Source organism: Apostichopus japonicus, chromosome 3 (genome assembly GCF_037975245.1).
Source record: "Apostichopus japonicus isolate 1M-3 chromosome 3, ASM3797524v1, whole genome shotgun sequence".
In the NCBI taxonomy this organism is placed as follows: domain Eukaryota; kingdom Metazoa; phylum Echinodermata; class Holothuroidea; order Aspidochirotida; family Stichopodidae; genus Apostichopus; species Apostichopus japonicus.
Genome location: NC_092563.1, coordinates 5,483,941 through 5,507,354, shown reverse-complemented (window position 1 = coordinate 5,507,354; position 23,414 = coordinate 5,483,941). Strand labels below are relative to the sequence as shown.

Below are 23,414 nucleotides of genomic sequence, written 5' to 3'. Positions count from 1 at the left end.
TTACTTTGCTTTCTAGCTAAAGGCAGACTATAGCTTGAGAATGTCAAAAGGAGTAAATTCAACATGTTGACAGTCCGTGCTGCACCCTAACCTTTCCAATTAAAGTCTTGATGGCTCTAACTTTGGCAGATGGACTGACAGATTTGAGGCCAACCATTAACAAAACAAAGAGAAGGAAAAAACAGGAGTTTTAATATGAAACCCAAACCGTCCCATTAAATTTGCAGAAAATAAAGCGACACAAATTCGGGAGTCGTAAAACACTCGAGGTTTAACATCCTGTCGAGCGAATGTAAGTGCAGGGCGGTGAAGAAATATGACCAATGCGACACATGCTTTCCTTTCAAACAGCAATCGATCTTATTCCCTTTTTCTTCTAATTTTTCTCCTTATTTTTTCTCTTTTTTCCCTCCTTTTATCAGGTATGTGATATAAAAAGGCATCACATATACTTGCACCGGGAAAAATGTAAAAACTGGACATCATATATAAATTTACATACTACATACATGTACAACCTAACATTAGGCCTAATGTTATACAAAGTTAAGTATTAACAGTTTATCGTCACTACCTGTGAGTCATTGCAGATCTTATTTAATGGTTGCCAATTCGTCCCCAAAATTAATTTGAAACGTACTGGAGTAGCCAGCTACCGAACTTTATCGACCAAACTGGAAAGGGTTCCTGTAAATATTAAAGTCAAATCATACTAAAAGATTTTCTTCTCTCATTTTCCATTATCCTTCCTTTATTTTCTTATTTAATTTTTGTAAACTGTATGCTTACAAATTATAACTCTAAATTATTTGAAAAAGATGGTAGCAGCGACTACTTGACATTTTTTGGTTTTAAAAAGAAGACAACTAAAAGTTTACGGATTAACAACTGTAAATATCTCTACTCTAACTATCAAGTTCTTATCTCCAATGAAAAATTTCCTTGACACTTGATTATACTCAGCTTCCTGTGAATTTCAGCAGACTTCTTATTATAAAACACATATATTTAACAATACACACAAACGTAACTGTCCCATAGAAACCCAAAAAAACAAAAGGTAATTCAATCCAGATTTGCTTAAACTCTAAATTTTTCAATTAAAAATTTGAATCCCAGCTCTGGATCTTCGTATTCCAGAATCCCCTCCACATTATCTAACCTAATTTCAGCTGCCACGAAGAAGAAAAAGCCTTTAAAATTTCCTTGAAATCAAGATCACCATCAACCGAAAGATAGATTTGATGCATGATCTAGTTCAGACAATTTGCATATTACATGGAGGTAACAGAGAGGAGAAACAATACACCTCAAACTCGATACTGATCATTTCGAGTTCGTGCTAAAGTGAACGTACATGTATACATGTAAGCAACAGACAACAACTGATTTCCTGCATGAAACTGCTTACAATAGATATAGATATATACATTATATATATATATAGATATATGTATATATTCCAACTCGCACACTTCGTTCGTCCAACAAATTGTATTTAACTGTTCCTAAACCACGCTTGAAGACATATGGTTACAGAAGCTTCGATTACTCTAGCTCTTATCTCTGGAACAATTTACCAGATCACATTCGAACATGCTCTAAACTTTCTACACTCAAAAGTCTACTTAAGACCCATCTTTTCACTTGTTCTTTTGTAAATTAATCTGTTTTCTTTGTAAAGCGCCTTGAGCAGTGGCCTTTGTCTACTGATTTGGCGCTATATAAGTCTCATTTATTATTATTATTATATATATATATATATATGTATATATATATATGTATATATATATATATATAGTGGTTAGGGTGTCCGCATATAAAGTAGGAGGCCCGGGTTCAAATCCCGGTGGAGGCTGGAAGTTTTGGTACATGCACACGTTTCCACAACTACGCATCATAGTTTGCATCGTTAATAGATTGTGACAAAGCCATAGCAACAGTGACTTACATAATTGAGGACTGCAATATATATATATCTCATCCCAAACACAATGCGATGATGATGCATGGATGAAAGAATCTTGCGGTGAAATTTCCAGGTTGATTTTTTTTGTGGTTCATGGCTCCGGCGATGCATCCCTTGCGCTGTTGCATCATCATTAATAGATTGTGACATAGCCAGAGTATAAATGTGTCTTAATTTACATAACACTGTATTAACTATATGTATGTATGGAGTCTCCATTTCCTGACGTAACAACTGTGAACATACCGGAACACGCAAATGCATATATATATTCCAGTCAGACATTCTGATCACGCACACGGTGAAATTTAAAACCCGATACTTCCCCCAAACCCCCCCCCCCCAATGCTGTGTTTTAAACCGACAATCACGTCACAGATCATTTATCTTGCTAGGAAATGAATCCGTAACGTACGGCCGGCCCAGGCAGGGAAATCTCTGCTGTTGGTGATGCTACATGACATACAGTCCCACATCGCTGGGATGATTGATGCAGACATCCTCTACCACGAGAAAAGACAATAACGAGAGGTTGGGAGAGAGACGACATCTTGTTGTTTATACGTGTCTGCGCATATCAGAGGGAGCTGGGGACAAAACTTCAACGTACACTTCAAGTATATATCATTTACGAGTGCCGCTTTCCACCGTCGTGATTCGATCAGCTATCCGGACGGACACAACCGATGCAGCACATTGTCTTTAACAACCAGATACCAGTATGTTTCCCGGAAAGTATGGAAACGGTTGACGTCAGCAGTCATTACTAAGCACTATCACCAAGACAACTCAACTGATATGTGGAAGAGTTTTCTTGGGTTTTCCTACCTGCATAAACATTTTACAGCCATGATGGAGACTCTTCCAACTCTTCTTTCAGATATATAGTCAAGCTTGGATGCATATTGCAGCTTCCTTCTGACAGAATCATGCATATTATGATTACCCTGCAATATATATATATAGCGACTGAATTATGAGGCAAACATTTCTGATAGATAGATAGATATATATGTAGATACAGGGTCAAGTTTCTTAATTTTTCAACCAATTTGTCCCGGTTCACACCCGGTCACTCTTTCTGTATATTTGCGCGAACCCGGAAGAAGAGTCACAGTTTATTTACTCATTTTTACCGTCTTTTTTCGGTATCATGAGAAAGGTAGCAATTGCAGCATGGTCGATATTTTCCCTGCCAGTGTGCATACAAATGGTCTTAAAGAAAACACTGACAAAATTAAGAAACCAGAGTGATTTTTGAGTGGAATAAAATCACCAGGTGAAAACAAAACTGTGTGATATAGTACCGTAGAATGGTAGATTTAGAAGGTAGACGATTCTTGAGGGCAGAAACTAGAAATCGATTCTAGGATAGGTGGGGGCGGGGGAATAACAGGTCTAATCACAATACTATGAAAGAGATGGGTAAATCTGGGACCATGTACATCTGAGAGAATCAGCTCTTCAGTTTGAGTAGATATCTGACATAACCTATTTTTGTAAGCTTATGCTTGGGAGCAACTAGAAGCCTCTACAAACTCTTTCCTCCTTCCATCCCTTCCCCCCCCCTCCCCTCTTTGTAAAATAAAACAAGCTGTACGGTGATAAATTAATGTCCCCTTTCTTTAAACGATTGTGTAATCATTAAAACATGCTACAAGAATGAGTATCTCAACCATCAAAACTACACAAAAAAGTCGACAAGAAATGTTGCCACATTTCAATTCATATTTTTTGCCCATGGAATATATCGGGATTATCATGTCTCCTGTTCAGTGTGGACATGCACACACTGCATTGATCATGGAAACCAAATATGACGTGATATGTTGTCTGTTTTAATGTTGAAAGTTAGTCTTAGGACTGACAAATGGAGGAGCGATCTGTGAATTTTTCTTTAATTATTCTGTAGAAAGAGAAAACAACCTGATTGAGGGGGAATGAATTAAAAGTGAGCGATGAAAAAGGTAAGAATAACAAAACATGACTGAGGAGATTTACATAACAATCTAAGGCGGAATCTGTGAAGACATTTTTGCGTCAAATACAACCGGAAGGATACAAAATGAATGAACTAATATATTATGAGGGAAGATCTGCTAATCCCTTTTTTTATGCAAATGTATGAGAAAATTTAACATGATCAAAAACCGTACATCAACAAATTAGTGTAAAACCAAAATTGTCACACATGTATGTAAATGCCGAGTCATATACCAACCATTTCAAAATACCAAGGGATCAGCCACTGTATGTAAATGCCAAGTTATACCAACCATTGCAGAAAACCAAGGGATCAGCCACTGTATGTAAATGCCAAGTTATACCAACCATTTCAGAAAACCAAGGGATCAGCCACTGTATGTAAATGCCAAGTTAAACTATCCCCCAAACATTATCAAACACATACCAACAACTACCAACAAAAAAATATTGGTACTCTCGTCCAGCAGGCCAGTCTTTCACAGTGCCCCCCCCCCCCACCCCACCTACAACAAAACCTTAAATTGAGTGGTTACAATGCAGGCCTGGAATAGAAAGAACCCAAGCAACAACATCCTAAAAGGAGAAAGCCCCCCCCCCTGCCAAAGCATAACTTGGTTCAACCCACCCTTCAGCAAAATCAAGCCTAGGGGCAATCTTTTCAAAACTCCTAGCCAAGCACTTTCCAACATCACACAGACTACATAAGATATATGCAACCGTAGTAGCTACAGATGCATGGGGACCTTGCAATTTATCATCACCGCACACAAAGTCTCAAAAATCCTTTCAAAATACACCAAACCCCCAGAAGGAATGCAATTGAAGGAACCCCCCTTGAACGGCAAATGCTTGGCAACAGAAATCGTATGTACAAGGCGTCGGTACGGCACAACAATACCTGTCATTCACATATTGGCATGTGAGGTGGACCATTCGAGACAAGTTTGTCTGGGATCTCAAAGAGAGCAAGCAACATTTCTTAATCACATGGTTTATCTTGAAACATGCCAGCACCAACAAAAAGACCTGTGCCTAGAAGAAAAGTTTCTGATGATCATCGCTCGCTCGCAGAAAATAAAAACAAACTGGACAAAAGAAAGCGAGCTTGTGTCCAAATAAGGACATAGAGGGTCATTGAACCGTGGAAGGGGAAAACTGTGAGATTGTTGGAAAGGGAGTTTCCCGGTGTTAGGGAATAACTTCCCTGAAGATCGCTATTGTGCATGAAACTCTAAGTAGCACGACTCTATCCTGACTCCATTATTTTATATGTACCCCTACCTGCAATCTTTGCGGTGTGGATCATACAAGCTGGCATGAGCGCATAGTCCGGAACTAACTCAGCTGTTTGCTCAGTGCGTATATAGACTGTATGGATCATGTAGGACAATGGCCTTTCCTTCAATTACCCTGTTTGTACTTGCATCTGGTAACCTGAAACCGTCCCGATGCGATGCTTTAGATATTTCTCTGTTTAATGGATACACTCATTAAGGGTTGTTGAACTCTTCCGCAAAAAGAACCCATCACGTATGGCACGAATCTGGTGGTTTCATCTACTTGATGAGGAAGGTAATGAAGATACATTGAAACACTTTGGATACAATGCAGATCATTACACTCCACCCTCAGGAGATCTGGGTTGCCGACACAGGGTCAAAACATGGCTGCACATCATTTGCAGAGAGAGTAATGATTACATTTTGTCAATTGCATTTTGTTAATAGTCCCTTAAAAATACAGCTACTGTATGCTCAGCAGTGAATTATGTTTCTTTCATATATTTGTTTTCCTATTAGTCAGATCTTTAATTAATTAATCAATTTATATTATTGTCAGTGTAATAAACTAAGAGTTTCAGCTGGTCAATGTTTTGTAACTTTTGTAGCTAAATTAGTTAGTTAGACAGATTCATGAAATTATGTATGAATCAAGAGATCATTTATGCCAGAAATTAAAACTAATCGCATAGTTTCACAAGGAAAACCCTAGTTATGGAATTAAACAAAACCTTTGCTCAGTTACGATAGAATGAATCATGTGAAAGTTACAACTGGATCCACTGAGTGAGGAAATTATTATAGAGACTGGATTCTCTGGCATTACAAAATTTACAAAGCCTTGTTCACTTTTAAGTTTTAAGAGTGCAAGAGGGGATCTTCATCTGACCTTGATCCTCTACCCATTCTTGAATATGGGGGGGGGGGGGGGTTTCAGGGTCAGCTTAATTCCCAACCAGAGGAAAGCGCAATATCCTGATCCTCCTTGCATTTTCAAATGTGAACGAGGCCCAAGTAAGGCTTAGTGCCAGAACCATGTGAAGCTGTACAATTATTGACTATAACATGTAAAAAGCTTCAATATATGGAGTATATATCAACCTAGATAAGCTGGCTTCTGTGAGGTAACAACTAGATCAGATACTGAGTGAGAAACATTGGATCAAGTAAAGTTACAATCAATTCAATCATGTAGGGACACAATAAATATGGATCATGTGAGGGTTACATTGAATAGGATGATCCTGTAAAAATAAAAATTATATACCATTTAACCTGCGATCACATGAACTTTACAACTAAAACTATACACTTTTGCTGTTGACTTCTAATATGGTGATACTAGGTTACAATGACCGGGCTTACTCAATGAGGGCTCCCCAAATTACAGACAGCTTATCGAGTTTTAAGTCAGTGTTTTGCCAACACAGTGACTGCATCCAACCTAGTTACGCTCACAAACCAAAGGCTCTGATGACAACCTCTGAGTTACCGATCCTCTCTCATCACTGCTGAAATAACATCGAAATGAGAAATCCCTGACGTGTTTACACACGCTGTAATTTATAAAATGGACTCAAATGAAACTAAACTGAATACAGACTGTTTTTAAACAAATGTAATTTTCGGGAGATAATGGCATATCAATCCCCCCCCCCCCCCCCGCACCGGGAAAAAAAAATGACTGGAGGCTTTGTCGAACATTTGTGTGGTTATCCATAGACACGAGAGGGAAATGATGTTTAATAAATGTCTATCAGCCTTATATATGTTTTCAAAATGCGCAGTTCTTTTGTAGATCTCACTATAGCTGATGTTTGGTACAAACAAACATATCCTACCTCGACGACGGAGATAATGTACGACAGTCCCGCAGTCACGGTACTCCAAAGAGGCTCCCATTTCAGCCGGTTGCCATGGCAATGACGTCATCATGTGTAAGAAGAACCTGACTTGAGGGTTGCTAACACAATACTTGATCCATAAAGATTGGTACAATGTGGATTTTTTTCCCTCTCTTTTTTTTTGGTTTGTAAGCACACAGAACTTAGCCTAGCATAACCCACAGCTGAATCGACCCACACTTGGAATTTAGCTGCACAAATCGATACTTGACTGAAAACTTGACACAATTTCAAAGGTTTTTTTTTGGTTTTTAGGTCTTAAATGTTTATATGGTATGAATAAGCTTTCTACCGATACTCGTCCTCCTCTATGCCTTGTAAATTCTTATTACGCAGACCCTGTAAAATCAAGCTCAGAACTAATCTTTGATTGTTCGATCGCATGCATGTCGAAAGAAGGCAAACAAACGGTAAACTGAAAGAAGCTTGTTTGCGTTTTCAATGACAAGTTTTCACGGAAAGTCCTGCCAAACTTACAGAGCAGACATATGTACACAAAAGTATTATATATATGGTTCCAAAAGATTTAAATCCATTGCAAATCCAGACATTTTCCAAAACCACACATTTTACTGTTTATTATGAATGCCTACACACTAACAGTGATGTAATGTTAGAATAGCTACAGTAGAGACAATAGTATGCCCCTTGCCATTGCAACTCTTGCTATGTGTATTGCTATCATTATATTGTAGTTGGGGAGGGGGAGGGTATGGTGGGGTGGGGGTGGATCTGGGAAAACATTTAAAGAGCCATGATCCCCAAACACGGCATGCTGTAGAATTCATTTTACACCATGGTTTGATGAGCTGTAAACCTGTTCTCACACTCCTTGAACACCTTACATGCTCATGTTAGACTTCAAAACAAAATTCAAGGACTTTCAAGACCACAATTTTTTTTTTTTTTCTTTACCCCTACTTTTCCCCAACTTTTCCTAACAGCATTCGAATCATGATTAAATCATAGTTGATCAAGACAACAAAATAGAGACACATTAAAGTTTAAGCTGTAACAATTCTCACACTAGCAAGTTTTTCATGAGTTTTCTTCAATTCTAACACTTATACAATTCTTTTTCCATACATTTATAGATGATTTTTTCAACAAATTAAGCAAATTGGCAGTATTTACTTTGTTCAACTTTTTTTTGTTGGTAGTATTTGAAATCATTATACTTGACCTGTAGACGGTCAGTCTATAAAAATGCTACCTTAAAGCTGTGGATATTGCAGTGAAATTCTCAATTCCATATCACAGGGAAACATATATAGGATCACTTCTGACCCATTTTGTCACAAAAAGCTCTCTATCAAAAAAAGTTTTGATCAATTAGGTTGAATTTGTTGAAGTAGTATGCAACTATAAACTAGATCCAACCACTACATTGTTTTCATTTTTTTATGTCTGTTTCCAACAAATGAAGGTTCAAGTTTACTTCATACGATTGAACTGACGGATATGTATCACCAGACCATGGGGGGGATATGTATCACCAGACCAGGGGGGGGCGTTATATGAACATGGTGACTGGCAAAAATCCTACGTAGTCTACTTCATATTGGCCAGCTAGCACCTGTTCAAAAAAGAGATGACATCACTGTATCCTATGTCACTAAAAATTTCTGTATATGAACCACCTGTCACATATATTTCAAGTTTAATAGATAAATGTCCCAATTAATGGTTAGACGTCATGATAGATTCAAGTACAAGATAAATAACCATCCTTTTACATCACATATTCCCCTACACGTTCATAAAACGGAGCGTATTATTACACCCGGTAAATTTATACACACACGTGTTCAGGTTTAAATTCCCCATTCATACACTGCAGTGATGCCAAGGCTCATGCAGATCTGTTGTGACTTTTTAGTACAGCTGGTTGGTTGCCTTTGTGTGTATATATATTGTATGGAAACTATTTAGTTTTATTGTTGTCTTTATGTCACAACTGACTTTTGAAGTCTAAGCAAAGTATTTTTTTCTTTTTCTTTTAAATCCAACATCAGTACTTATCCATGCCCTAACACACTTTCACAACACAAGTTGTCTAGCCTAGCTTATAATATAGTTGTATAACATATTCATTTAATCATGCTGTTATGGGCAGACATGAGACGCTTCCATATAGAACACAGCTTGAAATTTTCGGGGTGAATCTTAAGTGGAAATCATCTTCAGAAGTATCACGTGTTTGGCATGTATGTATCTGACCGGGAGATACAAAGCCAGTAAAAGGTCGCTTGGCAGGTTTATAAATTTCAAGAAATGTTTTAAACATGGAAACTGCTTTACCTGAGACAGGATGTCGGACACAATCTCCAAAGGAACCTGGTAAACTGCTTGGTCTTGCACGCAGGTATTCAAAGTCATATCAATCATCCCCTAGAATAATTAGAGAAAGAAAGAAACAGATTGTTCATAAAGTTGAGAACTTGAATAATCAATAACCATCTTTACAACAAGTTGTGATAATTCTCAGGCGTCGAAATGCTGGCTATTTACTGGCTTTATAATAATGCCAGTGGATTTTGCCATTGCCAGTAGAAAGGAAAAAAGACACTGGCAATTTTTCTGCCAGCTAGTGGACATTAAGAACTAAGCACATGGTCAGTCCGTTATCAATCCTCAGTCAAAGAATCAACATGGTTAACCTGTTATCAATCCTCAGTCCAAGAATCAACACGGTTAACCTGTTATCAATCCTCAGTCCAAGAATCAGCACGGTTAACCTGTTATCAATCCTCAGTCCAAGAATCAGCACGGTTAACCTGTTATCAATCCTCAGTCCAAGAATCAGCACGGTTAACCTGTTATCAATCCTCAGTCCAAGAATCAGCACGGTTAACCTGTTATCAATCCTCAGTCCAAGAATCAGCACGGTTAACCTGTTATCAATCCTCAGTCAAAGAATCAGCACGGTTAACCTGTTATCAATCCTCAGTCCAAGAATCAGCACGGTTAACCTGTTATCAATCCTCAGTCCAAGAATCAGCATGGTTAACCTGTTATCAATCCTCAGTCCAAGAATCAGCACGGTTAACCTGTTATCAATCCTCAGTCAAAGAATCAGCACGGTTAACCTGTTATCAATCCTCAGTCCAAGAATCAGCATGGTTAACCTGTTATCAATCCTCAGTCCAAGAATCAGCATGGTTAACCTGTTATCAATCCTCAGTCCAAGAATCAGCATGGTTAACCTGTTATCAATCCTCAGTCCAAGAATCAGCATGGTTAACCTGTTATCAATCCTCAGTCCAAGAATCAGCATGGTCAGTCTATTATCAATCCTCAGTCCAAGAATCAGCATGGTTAACCTGTTATCAATCCTCAGTCCAAGAATCAACATGGTCAGTCTATTATCAATCCTCAGTCCAAGAATCAGCATGGTTAACCTGTTATCAATCCTCAGTCCAAGAATCAGCATGGTTAACTTGTTATCAATCCTCTGTCCAAGAATCAGCATGGTTAACCTGTTATCAATCCTCAGTCCAAGAATCAACATGGTCAGTCTATTATCAATCCTCAGTCAAAGAATCAGCATGGTCAGTCTATTATCAATCCTCAGTCCAAGAATCAGCATGGTTAACTTGTTATCAATCCTCTGTCCAAGAATCAGCAGGGTCAGTCTGTTATCAATGGTCAGTAAAAGATGGTCTCAGTACCTCACATGAGCCCTGCATAACTGCCCTATATCAGCAAATATCATTGGGCTGCTCTCAAAAGTCTGCAAAGTAACTGATGTGTGTTGCTGTTCAAGAAAATGCCAGTGAAAACTTGATTTTAGCCAGTTAGTTTTTTTTGAAACATGAACCGGCCTTTTTTCTCTGGAAAACTTTTCCCGTCAGGAACAACATTATATCATTTTTCCTTCCCTGCTCCTTCTTCCCTTCTCCTGTTTTACACAACCAAATTCTTGGCTCTCGGGCATTTTGCATCAACTTCTGAACAACCTCCGAAAGCAAGTGTACAATTCATACGCAGAGAGAGGAATTGTTTAACTTACCATGTGGCATGCTGACATCATTTTCAAAGCGCTCTTGTTATTTAAATTAACATAATTGCTGCCAACACAGTAGTTGTGTTAGAAAATTCCTGGAAATTTGGGGAAAGGTAGTTTTGATTAGTTATTTCACAGAGGGTGTAAGAATATTAGTCAGGCTACTATGAGTTCACTGCAAAACCCCTGAGTTTTTATCTCCTTTAAAAAGTGAAAAAAGGCATATATGTCAGTCACTTGCAGTCTAGCAGCAGTATGGTATCACTGACACATTAGCACATTAGTCTGTTACATAATTGGTCAGTCAAGTGGGCTAGTTCTAAATTGTCTGTAATTGATACTATGCTTTAATATACAAACATCCTCTTTTTATCTCTTCACTAGCTATGCTTGAAAGTATTTTACTTGAATGATCAGTAACCATGTAAGGCGGTTACTGAATGGCTATGACTGACAATGTGGTGTTAACTGAAATGAGAGATATATTTCTCATGCACCGAAATGAGGCAATTTGTCTCTGAAAGGATTTTAGGCTACAAAAATAAGACAACTCAAATGGTATTAAACAATTCCATGCAGTACCCAGTGAACGAAATTTCAAAAGGGTCGCCCAAGAGATCTCGCAGCAGAAGTGAAGTTTAAACCATTTATTCCCATTAAGCATTACAATAAATATCTCAATATGAAGTACATATTGAAAATTTGAAATAATTAAAAATGCAGTCTGCTAATCTATAAGTATATATACCCTCATTTCTCCCTTGTGCTTTATATTATGTTCGAATTTGTTTACTTAAATCTTTGGAGGTGAGCATTGCAGGACCCTCCGACGGTGCCCCCTTCCCTTATGCACAGGGACGAAGGTGTTATTCATCTGCAATTTAAGTGTTATACCTAGTCCGCAACCGTCCTTTGAGATTTAACATCTGTCTGTGAAGGTTTTCTTCCTTCTTCTACAACATTGGTAAAATTTAAGTTGAACATAAAGTTCTTAATTGGCCCCAAAGTTTAGCATGATAAATTACTTAAAAAGCTTTCAAAACAATACTTTCCCTTGAGGGCTCTCACCTCTCCAAAGATTTTTCCCCGAGATCATGACGAGTGGTAAAATCAGACAATTATAAATATGATCTCTGATTGGTAAAATGCTTTGATAGTCACAGGCAGCAAAACTCAGCTTGCTGAAGTTTAATTTTGTGAACACGCAATAAAAAAATTGCTAGTGATACCGATGACCTGTAAAGGGTACCTATTATCACCCTTGGTAGGTCAATTTAGACTAAATATAACTTTGTTATTTAGTATGTTTACTAAAATTGTTATTTATTTTGCAAGAAATCTATGTCCAAACTTTCTATTAATACTGGTCATAGATCTATCAACTCTCCACCCCCCCCCCCCCTCCCCAAGCATTATACACTCCAGATAAACCAGTGAAGATGTCTGAATGCCAAATTTTAAACTGAGGACAAGCAGGAAATAACATAACACTGATTGCATTTGCTATATACACAACAAGCACAATGCTATGATGCATGTGATCCACACTTTCAATTTCCCCTCTAAAGAAAGTACCTTGATATTTTCTCAAGCTAGAGGTGAACAAGGTCGTCCCATACTGTAGCTTATATTCAAAAGACACACATTGTGTTAATAGCAGGGATGCTAGCAGGGTTTTCCCCTAGGGCCTTAAAGACTACAGTATCTAAGCAGAGCGCCACCCTGGTTGGCGTGTAGCGTTGCAAGAATATTTTGGCAAAATATCCCTCCCAGATCACTGGAAATAGAACTTCCCAGGCCTTGTATGTTGCATCTGATATATATTCTTATCTGAACTTTATTTGAGATATCATGTTTTGCGGTATAGGCTCAAATTTGCATATCCTACAGTGTATTAGGATAATAGTTAGAAATTCACGGAAATTCACGGAAAAAGCTCATGTCTAGCTGTTTCAACTGGGACGGAAAGATCGTGTGGAGCCGGAACTAAATTTCAAAATTGGGAAAAAGCCGGAATTCCGGCTTTTGCCGGATTTCTGGCATCGCTGTAATAGGCAGCTGTACATGGTTTGCAGTTGTTCCAGCTGAATGGTACCATATGGTACAGCCTCAACTATTAGTCCTGAGGAAACAACTTTAGAAACAACTTTAGAAACAACTATTTAATACTGATCGACAGCAGTTAATGAAACAAGCATTTTTATTTTCTTCTATTAGTTGGGGCAGTGTAATGGTATAACCTCAACTATAGTCCTATACTCCTGAGAAACAACTTTAAAAGCAACTATTACTAACACATATATGTGAAACAAGCATTTTAATTTTCTCCTATTAGTTGATGCAGTATGATGGTACAGCCTCAACTCCTGAGAAACAACTTTAAAAACAACTATTATTGACAGCAGTGTGAAACAACCAATTTTTCCCCTCCAACGGGACAAAAAGTATCTTTATAGTTATTAATCAACTATATGACAGAGAGAGAGAGAAGTACATGTGTGAAAACACTAGTACTCTTCAACTTTATAGCCTTGACCCTCAGATGACCTTTGACATACAGTACTGTACTTTCAATCCTGAACTTTCCAAGAATTCACATAATGTAATATTCACAGGCATGCATAGAAAGAAGTAAGTCATAACAATTAACATAAACAATTAATATTTATATTCCATCTAGATCAAGCTTTCATTTTTCTTTTAATGTATCATATTAAAGTTGAAATAAAATTTTATCATTAAAATTTCAAATCTTTCAGAGTCGACTTCAATATCTGGTTTAAAGATGAGGAATCGGCATTTTCATATCGCTGAATCGGCAGTTTTAAATTGCTAAAAATGATGATGATGCCAGACACCCTATTTTCCCACGTACGTTGTTTCTGTGACTAGTTCTCATCATTACCCATAGATGCTGTTTTTGTTTTGTTTTTACTATCCATATTTTACCTAGTATCGGCTCTCAATCGAACTTCAGAAAAAGAGAATGCTGTGATGTCACGCAAAATCCGGCATACAATAATATATCGTTGGATTTTTCGCCGAGACGACATATCATCTTAAAGTATATCAAATGCGCTTGAAAATTTACCAAATAAAGTATTCAAACTGCAATCTAAATTAATATATTCACAGAAGAATTCAGATATAATCTAAACCAAATCCCTGACCCAACCTCTCTCAGTTTATATAGTTTGATATTGTTTAACTATACAATAATTCAAGTTTTAATATATTGTTATTACTACCAACTGGGAGCTGATATAGTTGAGTGCAAATGGTTCTTCTTTGCATATCTCGTTTTATATTTCTTTGTTGATACATTAATTCCTTTCTCAACATGATAGAATTCTTCAGATCTATAAACATGTGCAATTTCCTTCCTTCTTTGTTTTCAACTACTGTATCAAGAGGGATAGGAAGTCTGAGGAGTCAGTGAATTGCTTTAGTTTATGGTCTTTGACGAAAAATACTTAGATGTAATTTTTTTGCTTCTGTTCAAGGTGCGTTACTTTCTTTCTCGATATATTAGAATTTTCCTGTGCACACAATCCGAAACTATTCTGTTTGGCAGTCACCATCTTACAGGTATTGATTTTGTTTCAAAGACTGACCTCCGTTTCACCTTCCAGAAGTTTAATCAAGCAAATGGAATTTATGACAGAAAATATTTCCAAACATGATCGGGGCGCAGAGAAAATAACTCTTCCTTCCTGCCGATTTAATTTGCCATCTCTCTCGCAATGACTTGCACACAAGGACCCGTAATACCTGCAGGCTCATATTCCTCAACATATGCACATTTCAAAATCCTCTTTCATCCCATTGACCCATCTTTATATATACGAGAAAGACCACAGTTAATACAGCCGTCAATCTTCCCCCATTGGACGATACCTGATGGGTGGACGAAACAAAACAAAAATGACCCTTCATACAAGCCACTGCACTGCGAAGCAAATTATTCCAGCCTCGAATTATCATCATGCGAATAATCTGTGACGTCAATTGGCTTCAAACTGAAAGCCAGAGCCTCAACGGTTTTTCCTTGGAAACTTTCCCCGAGCACAAATATGATCTTTGTGTGCACGATGAGACTAGTGAGCTAAGGTGAAGCAACTACTAATAAAACCTGATTGATACTCTAAGATTAGGTTTCATAGAGTAACAGATTTCCTTCTGTTCCGTTAGATCAGATCGTCTCTAAAGCCGTAAGCTGGGGACAGACTGAGCAGATTTGTAAATATTTTCCAAGCTTGGTTGGTAGTGTGTGTATGTGCGTGTGTGTGTGATGAGGGGGGGGGATTGTCTATAGATAAACGTAAACAGTTTCTCTTTGTAAGTCTGCGATACATCTTAGGGGCTTTACTGTTTATAGTAACGCTACAGCGCGATAATCAATTTTTAATTTGAAACTCTCCCAGTTCTGAAAAATTAAAATTGGACTCCATGAATTCACAGCTGTTTTATAAATGTTAAGGAAAAGTGGGAGGGGAAAGTTTTGCCTATACCTATACCAATAGTTGAAATGAGAGTGCATTGTATGTATATGCAGAGGGAACTTGGGCTACCTCTCCAAACAAGGCTGGTGATACACAATTTACACTGTGACTTCTCTTCATCGCCCACGGGAAAGACATTGTGGGATCGTCAGGGAGTATTAAAGAATTAAATTAATAGAAAGTAAAGCTGGTCCAACACGGGACTTGTATAAAAATCCCAGGCTCTAACCTATCTGAGTTTTGCAGCTAATGTAAATCCCAGAGGCAATCCCTACATACACACTGTACACTATACACGTATATATGATAAAGGATATGGCTGCATGGTTCAGACCCCCACAATAACAGAGCAATTAACAGATTTTTTTGCTTTAGAGATCATATGTAGTGCAGCTATTTTGTTAACACTGCCATGCTGGACTATGGATCATTACTTTCCAGAGCGAGTTTCCTCCAAATTATCAAAGCAGCACACGTACCATGAAAATAATCAAAGGCATCATTTACTTCAACCTATCGATGTATCCCTAAAGCAAAGCTCATTTCATGAAAATGAAACTCAAATCATTCTTTCTCTAGCTGACTTAATTAACATTTCGGCTTGTAACACCGATCTGTATGCATGTTAATTTGAACATTTCGGTTCATAAAAGAACCCGAATAGTCTCATGATCCACATTTTTTTACGCGACAATAAAATGCATGCGGTTTCAGAGATTGGTTTGTTGAATGACAGACAATGGCTAAAGTCCATCCAAAATTTGAGAGGGAGTCTGTCTGAGATTAACGTTACATACAAACTAGACGTTACTTATTGCACATCCAGGAACAACACCGTGAATTTATTTTATATTGTCAATTGAGGCGTGATCAGGTATGGTTCTTAATGCCAATTGATACGTTTTAGACAAAAGGGTAAAATAAGGATAAAGGCAGTCATTTGTTAGCTGTGTTCATTTATCGAGAATGGAAAAATTAACTCAGATGCTTCTTATGAGACCTTTCTTATTGTACACGTCATATTTGCATGGAACATTGGATGATCAAAGTTGTAACTACTTGTAGGGTCGGTCACATTAATTTCAACATGGCATTCAACTCACAGCATGCTCAAGGTAGACTTATGTGTTACTGTATAGCACTGCAGGTATCAAACCCATCCCATCAGGCTAATTCTCTTTAAATACTCTGAAATCAAATATATGTAACATAGATGTACATCTTGATAACATATACATATATATACTCCTACGATATCAATTATATATATATTCATTTGCCTTTGTCATTGACCTCCATTTCCTTAACAAAAATCTGTTCAAAGTATCTCTTTCGAGACCTGGCTTTAGGAATCACAAATGATTTCAAGTTGGTTAGCATCATGTTTGATCTCTAGAGTAAGGCAAATATGTCACCAAAACAGAACTAGCATTGTTCGATACAGGTGACAAACGCCTACGTTGGAATTACGACCTTCTTCACCGGTTTCGAACATCTGGACATACAATCAGCATCCATAGCCTAGTGGTTAGGGTCCCGAGTTTGAATCCTGCTGGAGGCTGGAAGTTTTTCACTGTTCTGGATTTTTTAACTCACTACGATTTCAATTTTTCATTTATATATATTCATTTGCCTTTGTCGTTTACCTCCATTGCATTAACATAAAGTCTGTTCAAAGTATCTCTTTCGAGATCCGGCTTTAGGAATAACAAATGATTTTCGAGTTGGATAGCATCATGTTTGATCTCTAGAGTAGGGCAAAATATGTCACCAAAAACAGAACTAGTATTGTTCGATATAGGTGACAAACGCCTACAGTGGAATTACGATCTTCCTTACCGGTTTCGAACCTCTGGACATACAATCAGCGTCCATAGCCTAGTGGTTAGGGTGTCCGCGTACAGAGCGGGAGGCCCGTGGTTCGAATCCCGGTGGAGGCTGCAAGTTTTTTCACTGTTCTTGATTTTCCAACTCATTACGATTTTCATTTATATATATATAAATATATATATATATACAGTAGACAAAATATATATATAGAGCTGTATATATATATACAGCAGACCACAAAAAATGAGTCTGATGATGAGTAAACTTTTTCAGTTTTCCAGAAAGTCTTGAGTACCTTCAACCCTCACTCCCCCTACACCCCCCACCCCCATCCCCTCTATGTTTTCCACTTTGTGCGTACATGAACTATATTTCATTTGGTTGGACTCTGCATAGTGTTTACTCCTAAACTTTGTAATATTTACACTCACAACTGCTGTCGAACATTGTCAGGTTGCTTCAAATAATTGTTTTGCTCATGTTTATAGAGTTGGTTAATTTTCACTGGATTTGTGTTGAAATTTTTCCTGGTTTCTGAACTGTATGACATTGTTTACTTTACGTCTTAACTGACAGTTTGTGTTTTCCCTTTTGCTGCCCGGGTACGAGTCTGGTGGGGATTTAAAGTAGACGTGTACGTACGCACAGCCACTGTGTACATATATATATATATAGTTGACCACGATTGTGTCTGTCTGCTTTAGTAACGTTATACAATCCTTCACCCCGTCAGGCTACGGACACATTTCTATTGATGAAAGTGACCTTCTCAAAGTAGATATATTCATGTGGGTAGGCGGACGGAAGCAAGAATCCTGTTTTTTTTTGCTGCATAATGTTTGCAATTTTTAAGTACTCCTCTAGACTAATTTTCTTTTGTAAAAATGTGTCCATTAAAGCTTGGTCCTTGGGTTTGGAATAATTTATACTCAATGATTGGGGTATCCTTGAATAATTGGGGGAAATATATGAATATCAATATTCAACACTGATGTATAGAATATTAGTTAAAGGGGACACTTGTAAGCCCAACTATCATCTTTTGCTGTCATGAGATAATTAAATAGAGTTTATTTTGAAGAACAACTCCCAAAGACAGCTAAGAAATTTATCATTCCGTTCGGGGAAATGTCCTACTGTAGCGTAAAAAGTAGTGTCTGGGAAAGTTGTCATTTTGTAAATCTGTGATGTCATAATTATGCAAACTCTCTGTTTTGGCTTGTAACATTTTCAAGGTAGAATGTTTAACACTGTGTGACACTGAAACCAATGTTATCATATAAGGTTAATGTTTAAGAAGTTCAATATTTTTAATTCAGCATAATTTGCAAAACCCATCTCCATTACAGAAAAAATTAACATTGCAATTAAATAAAGAAAAACATATAGAAATTAGAGCACATGTGGTTCATTGATGTCATATTTAGACTTGATCAAGTCTTTAGCCCTATGTGCAAAAAATCATTAAATCTGTGATATCTCACAAAAGGAGTAATATTTTTGTTAGCTGTTTGGGGAAGTTGTATAGTTATCTCTATCACATTAACCAATAATGATGGTTGGGTTCATGTCTCCTGGCTATGTGGAGGGTAGGGTGGTGGTGAAGAGGGAGTTGGAGGGAGGGAAGAGGGCCCATGGCAGTCATCCCTACCATATAGAGTAATAATGATGGTTGGGTTCATGTCTCCTGGCTATATGTGGAGGGTAGGGTGGTGGTGAAGAGGGAGCTTGGGGAGGGAAGAGGGCCCATGGCAGTCATCCCTACCATATAGAGTAATAATGATGGTTGGGTTCATGTCTCCTGGCTATGTGGAGGGTAGGGTGGTGGTGGAGAGGGAGTTGGAGGGAGGGAAGAGGGCCCATAGCAGTCATCACTACCATATAGAGTAATAATGATGGTTGGGTTCATGTCTCCTGGCTATATGTGGAGGGTAGGGTGGTGGTGAAGAGGGAGTTGGGGTATGGGGAGGGCTCATGGCAGTCATCCCTACCATATAGAGTAATAATGATGGTTGGGTTCATGTCTCCTGGCTATATGTGGAGGGTAGGGTGGTGGTGAAGAGGGAGTTGGGGTATGGGGAGGGCTCATGGCAGTCATCCTTATCATACAGTCTAATCATGATGGTTGAGTTTTTTTCTTATTTAAGTTTTATTCTTTCTAATTGAGGGGGGGGGGGGGGGAACAGAAAACATGTAGCAATTTGGGAGTATCGCATGAAAGGCTTGAAAGACAGCGAGCTGAAAGAAGGTGGAGAAAAATTATCAATTTTCCTTTGCTTTTTGTAGCATCCACTCAACTTGCAACAATGCAGCTTTAATGTTTATCACTTGTTTAGAATGACAGCTGTATTGCCCTGAGAGATCCAGTTCTGGGGGAGTGGTTCCATCCCCACCCCCCCCCCACCCCACCCACAATTGTTTTTCCAAGGGCCCAAAAAAGTCACTTCTTCATAAGGTCATCAGCAACCTCTAAAATAAAACAACTTTGAAAATGTCCAGGCTAAAACATGCCCAGAATATTCATCTTTCTTCATAACATTTTAAAGGTTTAAGATAATGCACACACACACAACAGATTTAACAGGATACCACTATTTATCATAACGCCATAATAGTGTAATAGTTGTGTATACATGCAGTGAGTGTTTCTTTTGTATGCTATACAATAATCCCCAAGTTAACACTGTCTTTTAAGTCTCTTAACAGCTAAAATGAAGCCAATAATGGAAAGTTATTTAAGTTTGTGTAGTTTAACTTCTTTATGCACTATCAAATATTCTCAAAATTAAGTTAAATAACAGTACTGTCGAAATTAGCTTAAGACAGCTAAAATTGAGCTAAAAATTAACGCAAATCAATAATATTTTAATTTCGTCAATTAAAAGCAGATTAAATTTACTATCTTGTACAGAATCAGAGGCTATATTAGGAGTCATCTTTCACTCTCTGAGAAGAGTACCGTATATCGGCAGGTGTTCAAAGAAGCCTACCACGTTTAATAATCAATTTATATGCATAATCAATGGGATGTACATATGTAAAGCGAATTTGATATTGAGGCAGCAAATTTGACTTGATCCAGTAAAATAATCCAAAGAGAGAATCCTCACATCTGAATTTAGAGAATGCTTTATAAAGGAGTAGTAAATCCAACCATTGTTTTAAGAAATCTATCATATATGATATCAGGGAATAATTTAGTGGACATTATAAGAATTTTGGGCTCTGAATTTTGTGTCATATAAAATAAAATACATGGTTCCTATGTACAAAAACTGCTATAAATACAGTATATCTTGTATCTTTGTACTTGTATAGCAATCTGCCCATTTTGCATAACATTTAGCATCTAGCACTTTGTGATTCAATGCTGGATGTAGTTATCCCCTGACTATACATCTTTGTAACGAGCAACTACAGATATATGCAAGGAAAATCTCGCTCTGTGGAGGAATTTGTAAGGAATGAAAGGTGTGTCAGGGCGCTTCTTTGTCGATATCTGATGGCATGGAGCACCACCAAGAGGTGTATATAATCATGATCATATTTGCTTTTTATATAGCGCTTTACACCAGCGATAGGTCTCAAAGTGCTTTACAGACGTTATATTACCCCTGGTCAATGATAACCTGTCCCAGAGACAATCCCTCCAGTCGGCAGCAGTTATATACTGCGCTCAATGACAAGTTACCTCACAGGTACCTATTTAACCCCTGGGTGGAGAGAGGCAAGTGAGATAAAGCATCTTGCCCAAGGACACAACGTAATTAACTAGGCAGGAATCAAACCAGCAATCCTTGGATCACAAGTCCGACGCCTTAGCTAATTGGCCACCATGCTCTCATATATAGCTGTAAGTGACAGTCACCTTATTCCCTTCATTACTTCCTCTTAATTTCTTTCTCATAACTTCAAGGTGACGAACACTATTTACACTGAAACACTAGTTTGTAATTTAGATCATGTGCAAAATCTTCCAATATTTCAAAACTTGGTCAATAAGGTAAATAGCTGATCTCTATGACAGAAAAAAATGAATGTTTTTTTATGAAGAATACTGTACCATGAAAACTTCATTTGTGGCTCAAAATGTCATAATTAGACTTGCATATTAAGACTTCAGTCTTTGAGTGTCTTGTGTGTTGAAGAACATAAAAACCTGTGATATGTTCCCAATGGTATAAGATTCTTAGCTGTGTGGGGAAGTTGTCCACCACAAGGATTTCTACGAAGAGCTATGATGATGTTTGGGTTTAATGAGAACTCTGTTAATTATCAGCCGTCAGCAAAGGTGCTTCGCAAATTGATAAAGTTGACAGTCTATGACCTGGTATAAACACCAGACTTTTCATCAGGTCATGAACATACAGTACATGGCAGGATTTGAGCAAGAGCTCTGGGGAGGGAGAGGGGAAGGGAGAGGGGGGTGCTCAGCTTTCTAGGTACAAGTGATGACGTTGTGGTCAAGTGGTTAAGGCAGTGGACTTGTGATCTAAGGATTACAGGTTCCAGTCCTGGCCGGATCATTGCATGGGGCCTTGGGCAAGGCGCTTTATCTCCATTGCCTCTCTTCACCCAAGTGTATAAATGGGGACTTGCGAGGTAACTTGTAAATATAGTTGGGTGCGCCGGTTTGTGGCTGCACCCTATGGGAAGTCCCCCAGGGGACACGTGGTTGTAGTACACTGTGGTGCCCCAGGAGAGCTTGATTGAATTGTGCACACTTTGGTGTGTAGGTGTGACAAGTTACCAATGACCAGGGTTAATTTGTAAAGTCATGTGAGAGGGCCTTGGCCCTGAACAAGACTGTAAACCTAAATATAAAAGTTAGATCATGACAGAAGAACATGGAGAGCTTTATTTTGTATGAGCTGGACTTGGACGGTGAGCTACACCTGGAAATGAGTAGCTCTTGGAACAGAAATCGAGGAGAGGTAGTGTGGTTGTGTGTAGACAGGTAAGTGAGAAGTCATGTCAATGTACAGACTTCACATACGACGCAGTTTTATGCTTTCATTAGAAATGCTTGCTTTATCTTCCATTTAATCCAGTGATGTATATAATCACATTCAACTAAGTACTACACTTAAACTCGCTCACACTGTAATTATGGCTACTTCCAAGTACCATGAGCCACAGGCAAAGGTGAGGGGAGCAATGGCATAGCCAGGGGGAGCTGGGGCCCACCAAAAAAAAGTGAGAAGAAAGTTTTGTTTTTATTTAATAATTCATGCTTGCCATCATACCCTCCCCCCAGGAATGGTCTTCCTAGAAACAGAAGTCTAGTTACATCCCTGTGGAGGGGGGGGGAGGGGAGGATTGCATACATGTGAAAGCAAACACAGATTTGGTTGGAAAATTCTTCAAGATTCTGTTTTTTTTTTTTTTAATGACAAGCATACTTGAAACATAATGGTAGGAGTGATGCTCAAAGTTTCCAAGGAGCTTGGCAGCTGGTCGTTTGTGTGTACTAAATGAAAAGCCATCGAAGACGTTAATTAGCAAAACAATTGTTCCTGACACGCTAGTTCCCTACCAATTATGCACTGGATAAACTTCCAGCTGTCTCACTGATCTTCTCCCTCAAGCTGTTACTAGCAGAAACTGCACTTATAATACAATTAAAGGGACTTAGTATATAGACAGTGAGGCAAAAGTGGTTAGAATAAATACATATGCTTAAAACGGCCAAAATGTCAAAATCATCACACAAATAATCGACACAGTTTGGACCTAAAAGCTGCTTGTACGATATCAACACGTCTGCTGTGACAATCTTTTCCATTCGCAAGTTTTCTTTCCGACTTCAAACTGACGGAATTATGGTACTGGCATATAATGCTTGTTTTGCACATCACATGTTCTTTACTGGACTTACTTCCCTTGGAAGGTGAAAAGTCAGCGACATCAAAACTTCTAATTAAAACAATATCCCTT

At 38.1% G+C, this 23,414-nt stretch overlaps 1 protein-coding gene across 1 annotated transcript in view; it reads right to left on the bottom strand.

Moving 5' to 3' along the window:
* Window positions 1-23,414, bottom strand: part of LOC139961276 (C-Maf-inducing protein-like) — an 85,024-nt gene that overhangs the window by 38,501 nt on the left and 23,109 nt on the right. Inside the window, exon 4 of the mRNA XM_071960374.1 lies at window positions 9,441-9,530. Within this exon, the coding sequence (XP_071816475.1) occupies window positions 9,441-9,530 (90 nt within the window). The remainder of the gene's footprint in view (window positions 1-9,440; window positions 9,531-23,414) is intronic.